This window comes from Vombatus ursinus, unplaced genomic scaffold (assembly GCF_900497805.2).
Source record: "Vombatus ursinus unplaced genomic scaffold, bare-nosed wombat genome assembly UNPS02014794.1, whole genome shotgun sequence".
Lineage (NCBI taxonomy): Eukaryota > Metazoa > Chordata > Mammalia > Diprotodontia > Vombatidae > Vombatus > Vombatus ursinus.
The window spans coordinates 19,783,981-19,790,085 of NW_020954572.1; the positions used below are offsets into that span (position 1 = coordinate 19,783,981).

General features: G+C 40.0%; 1 protein-coding gene across 3 annotated transcripts in view; it reads left to right on the plus strand.

Annotated features, from left to right (window-relative positions):
* VPS39 (VPS39, HOPS complex subunit) overlaps positions 1-6,105 on the plus strand; it is a 61,036-nt gene that overhangs the window by 35,925 nt on the left and 19,006 nt on the right. For all 3 annotated transcript variants that reach the window (XM_027869932.1, XM_027869934.1, XM_027869935.1), the window contains one exon: positions 4,044-4,186. In XM_027869932.1, the coding sequence (XP_027725733.1) occupies positions 4,044-4,186 (143 nt within the window). The remainder of the gene's footprint in view (positions 1-4,043; positions 4,187-6,105) is intronic.

The window sequence follows — 6,105 nt, forward strand, 5'->3', positions numbered from 1 at the left end:
TCTTTCTTTCTTTCTTTCTTTCTTTCTTTCTTTCTTTCTTTCTTTCTTTCTTTCTTTCTTTCTTTCTGTGGTTTTCAGCATTCTCTTTTATAAGATTTTGAGTTCTAATCCCCCCCTCCTCCCTCCCCCCAAGACAGCATACAATCTGATATAGGCTATACATGTATGATCATATTAAACATATTTCTGCATTAGTCTTGTTGTGAAAGAAAAACCAGAACAAAAGGGGAAAACCATGAGAAAGAAAAAACAAAAAACAACAAAAGAAAGAGAAAATAGTATGCTTCGATCTGTATTCAGATTCCATAGTTCTTTCCTTGGATGTGGATAGCATTTTCCGTTATGAGTCTTTTGCCTCATTTCTTATTTTTTTTCTTCTTCTTTTTTTAAATAATTAATTAATTTATTTTTAGTTTTCAACATTCACTTCCATAAGATTTTGAGTTTTAAATTTTCTCCACCTCCCTCTCTTCCCCTTCCCCCAACCCAAGACAGCATGCAATCTGATATAGGCTCTACTTATACATTCATATTAAGCATATTTTCCCATTAGTCATGATATAAAGAACAATTAGAACTAATGGGAGGAACCACGAGAATGAAGCAATAAAACAAAACAACAAAGGAAAAGGAGAGCAAATAGTATGTTTCTGTCTGCATTCAGACTCCATAACTCTTTCTCTGGATGTGGGTAGCATTTCCATCATGAGTCCTTTGGAGTTGTCTTAGATCCTTGCATTGCTGAGAAGAGCTAACTCTATCAAAGTCAGTAATCACACAGTGTTTGCCTCATTTCTTTTTAAGACTTAATCACTGAATGGGCATTGCCTCAGTCAAACTGAAAACTGTTGAAGACCTTAGCGTGAAAAGGCCAAGGTCCCCCCACTGCATCCTGGGCCATCTCTAGTCATCCTGATCTATATCTTGCTACTGCATCCGGATGGTGATGTTGTACAACCCTCCCTCACTTAAATCCAATTCACTTGCATGTCATGGCATCACCTCCCTGATGTCATGGTCCTCTTTGAGAAAGAAGGACAGATAGCAACCTGTGATCTCCAGCAGGTGTGGCCTTTCCTTAAAGGGCAGTGTGGTATAGTGGAAAGAGCATTAGACTGGAAGATTTAGAAGGATATGAGTTTAAGTCCTAAATCTAACACTTAGTTGTTGCATGACCCTAAGCAGTTCATTTAATCCCAGCTTCAGTTAATTCATTTGTAAAATGGGGATTATAATAGTTGCTCTGCTGACATCATAGATTGTTGTGAGAAAAGCACGTTGTGAAGCATGAAGGTGCTTTATAAATCTAAGTGGTTATTTGTAGGACTATTGCCTTTATAAAAAGCATCAGTAGCCCAACTTGAGTAGAACATTTTTTGAAGTGGATCTCTGGATATTTGGCATGATTGAAGGTATTGAGGTTAATTAATTTCTTGCTTTTCAAAGAGAGTGTTAGGCCTGGAGTCTGGCTTTGCCTCATGGTTACATAATGTCTTGGCATTATTTGATAGCTGTTGCCCAAACAAAATTGATGTGGAGCCCATAAAAGAAGGAGTGAAAGATGTCTGTTCTGCATTTGGGGTAGTAGAGCAGGGGAAGATCCCTTCCCATTTCTTGTTTGAAGTTCCCTAGTGGGATCCCTAATTTAAATGTAGGTCGTTGGATATGAGGGCCCTGGTGCTAGGTAGCACAGTGCAAAGAGTGCTGGAGTTGGAGTCAGAAAGACCTGTGCTCAAAAATTGTCTGTCAGTTAACTAGCTGTGTGACCCTGGCCAAGTCACTTAACATCTTTGAGCCTCAGTTTCCTCATCTGTAAACCTAGGATAATAATAGCAACTAGCTCAGAGTGTAGTCCTGTGAATCAAATCAAATACTATATGTGATATGCTCTGCAAAGCTTAAAAAAACTATATACATGTGAGCTACTATAACTAGTTTTATTATGGTTATTATTTTCTCTTGGAAAATTCCATGATCTAATCAGTAATCATCTTTGTTAAATATTAGCTCAGGCTTAAGTAATGTTAAATTTTGAGAATGTGGATCAGAATAGGGTAGTATGTAATTACTGTGATCTTACATAGTTCATATTAGCATATCCATGGATAAGTTGTTTTCCCTGATAAACTATAAACTCCTTGAAGGCACAGACTGTTTGATTTTTGTCTTTACATCCCTATGCCTTACACATAGTGGGACTTCATAAAGCCTTGTTGTGGAAGGAAATTTTTATGGGAGTGGAAAGCCCAGCAAAGTCAAGAAAACTATTAAAAGTTAATATACGAACTCCTCCTGACACCATCCTCCTCCCATCCCTTCCCTTAACCCCCAACAGTATGAAGAAAGCCAAAGGTACTCTGTGTGATTTGTCTCTGATGAAATCATTTACCTCACAGACAGCCCAATAGTAAACATTCTTATGTTTTTCTATTCTTCCTGTTAACGCCCTTTCTTATATGCATTCCTTTCCTTCCCCTTTGTATATTTTATGTGTTGAAGTTAAATTGCACCTAATGTGTGGTTTAGTACCTCATGTACTGAAGCTTATTAGTTATTATAGTTTTCTTCCCTCCTACACACATCTCTCTGGTTCAGATTTAAAATTATGACAGTAATTACTTGATTACTAGGGTTGCTGGGGTTCATTATTATTTAGTAGAATATAAGAACAAAGTAAGACTCCTCTCTATCTCTTGTTTATTCATAAGTTGTTTTCCTGTCCGTAACTCTGATAGGTAATATGTTCCATATTCTTCAAATTTTCTTTTAATATCTCTCTTTATATCTAGGTCATGTATCCATTTTGACCTTTACTTGGTAAATGGTGTAAGATATTGGTCTATGCCCAATTTCTACCAGAGTGCTTTCCAGTTTTCCCAACACTTTTTACTAAATAATGAATTCTTATCCTCAAAACTTAAGTTTTTAGACTTGTCAAATACAAGCTTACTATATTTGTTTGCTGCTATAAGTTGTATGTCTGCTCTGTTCCACTGATCTACCTTTCTATTTCTTAGTCATTACCATGTAGTGTTGATAATTACTGCCTTACTATATAATAAGGGCTGGTACTGCTAAACCTCCTTCTTTTACATTTTGTTCCTTAGTTCCTTTGATATTCTTGACTTTTTGTTCTTCCAAATGAATTTTATTATTACTTTTCTCTAATTCAGTAAAATATTTTTTGGTAATTTAATTGGGATGGCATTGAATATATAAATTAGTTTAGGTAAAATTGTCATTTTTATTATATTGGTCCTGCCTACCCATGAACAATTATTAACAATTAAGACTGTTTGGTCATGTCAAAGTACCACTTTGGATGAGCTGGTAAACACAAGGTTCTTGGATTGGTGCTGTGTCAAGAATTGGGAGTCTGTAGCCAAAGTTTGAGTCTCAGCTCAGCTGTGGTGCTGGGCAAGTTATTTTTCTTTTTCTAGACTCACTTTCCACATCTATAAAATGAGGAGGGTAGATTAGATGGCCTTTGAGGTACCTTCCATTTGTAAAACTGTGATCCTGTAAGATAAGGTCTAAGGTTAAACACTGTCATAGGATCTGGGTAGCTAAAGACTTGACTTCTTTTTTTGATATTTGAAAGTCTAATAAATTTGATTTTAGATGAGATCATTCAGTAGAATGACTTTGGTTCCAGTCATGGATCTAATTGAACAGAGATTATCTGCCATCTCTGCCAGTGTTGTTCATGTTATAGCATGGAGTAGCTAAAGCTTTTTCATTCATTTTAGCTGAGGGACTCTTTACAGATTGGTGAATGCGACCTCTTTACTCAGTCTCTTTATAGTTATTCTTAGTTCTTGGTGTTGTATAATCTTCCTGGCTGAATATCCAGACAGACACACGTTATGCTGACTGCATAACTGACTGCATGTCCTGATGGTTCAAGCTAAGGCTTTGAAGTTGCCCAAAAAGAATTGCTTGACTTTTGTCTTTCATTCAACTGGATGAGATTATTTTTCCTGTGCAAGGAAAAAAAAAGTCTGGACCCCTTCTCATAGAAGTCATGTTTGTCTTCCATGTAGATCCTACCCATGTGATGGGTTTGTATCCTGATTTGCTGCCCACTGAGTATAGGAAGCAGCTGCAGTATCCCAACCCATTGCCAGTGCTCTCTGGAGCTGAACTGGAAAAGGCTCATTTGGCTCTAATTGACTACCTGACTCAGGTAAGTACGGACTGGGGAATGCTTCCTGGGAATTCTGTCTAGCACTAGTTTCAATGATGGGTGATATTGCAAACAGAGATGGCACAGAGGCCTCGGATAACCCACTGCTTTCCTGGGCTATTTCTTCATGAGCCTTTTTGCCTAAGAGTCTCAGCTGTGAACAAGAGTGAAATTGACCCCTCCTATGTAAGACTCAGCTTCACTATATCTACACCATAGTAATCTGTGTCTACCCTTGGAAAGTAGGTAAGTGTAATTGCTGAAGGAATCCAAAAGTACTATTTTACCCCAAGCATCCACAGCTCAGTCCCTGCTCTCTTGGATTATTGCTTATTCCAAGTGACCCCACTTAGAAGTGTATTAATACCTCTGAGGATCATTATTTTTCTTTTACAGAATTTCCACAAGCCTCAGTTTCTATGTCTTTTTTTACAGTAAGCACTTGGAGGTATTTATAGAACATTTGCTGTACTGGCTACTTTCCAATTCTGGTTCTGGGGAAATGGGTATAAGGGCAGGTCTACCTGTGCTGTGTACATTAGACACACCCTTGACATTAGGTTGCAGGGATGTGTCTGTCTTGTGAGCTGAAGGCTGGGGTGCTGCCTGAGCAGTGGCTGACAGGCAGTCTGTAAGGAGACCCCAAGTCAGCCTCCCCATGTGCTCTGCCTGGCATAAGCTCCAAGGGAAGGGAGCTTTCTGCCTAGATGTAAAGAGAAAACTGTAGGTTGTCAGTTGCAGGGCTGATTGTCCCATGTACTGGCATTAGAATTGGGCATACTGCCAGAGAAAGTGCTTTTCTGCACATGCCTCCAGTTTAGAGATCTAAGGCACATTCAGAGTCATCTCCCTAGCTCCAGTGGGATTAGCTGGCTCCAGTGGGATCTCCACTGTTCCAGTGGGATGTAGCTGGGTTGCACCAAGTTTCCTGGCAGAAATTTCATCAGTGGCAATTTGGTAATTATTTATAATTCTCAGACTCTTGTGTTAAGGTGGAAATGAGGTTAGCTACTTAGGGGATCCATGGTCCACAGGTGTGGGTGTACTCTTGTACCCAGTGCATACCACAAGCCCTCTAACCCTTTTGATTCTGTGAGGCTCTTGTCCATATCTTTTTTTTTTTTGTCCATATCTTTTTGTAAATCTTCTAGAAGTGATCCATCTCTGGAGGTGGCCTCGTACTTTTACTATCTCAGGGGCATGAGTGTAGTAGAGACAATGGAATATAGTGACTGGAGAGGAATTAAGAAAACCTGGGCTCATGTCCTGCCTCTGACACATCCTGGCTGTGTGACTCCAAGCATGTCACTTCATGTCCTCCCCTTCCCCCTAGGACTCCGGAAGCTTTCTGAGATTTGAACACATCTTCAGTTTGGCATGAAAACGTCCCTCTGATTGAGGGATTTAAGGCACATGCAGAGTCATCTCCCCAGTTCCAGTGGGATGTAGCAGGGTTGCACTAAGTTGCCTCTGGAGAAAATTAGCAGCCTAGGCCCTCTTTTTCTTCTGGGTGGCAGAGTTTGTACCTTCTTGTGTTGTCCACTCTAAGTTTCAGAGAAGGTGATGGTCTGCCTTGGCTGAGAGAGGTGTCCTTGGCTGGCATTTCCTGCATTCATGAAATCACCAGTTCAGTCTACATCCCCTTCCCCCACCCCATCACTCCCTCCCCCTGCCTCCCTGTGGGGCTTGGCCTTTCTAGCTGCTCTCTCTTGTTTTTAGCTGCATGACCAGCCCCCGAAGTCATGCATGTCCTTCATGGTATATTCTGTGCCACCCCTCGAGCACAAGCCATCATTGGTCATTGGCTCCAATCAGCTTGTTCCCTCCATGCATCTCTCCATTGCCCTTTCGGTTACTGATGGTTTGGATTATTCTGGGATTGTGAGCTCCATGGTGTTAGAAGGGATTTGGGTGGCAGC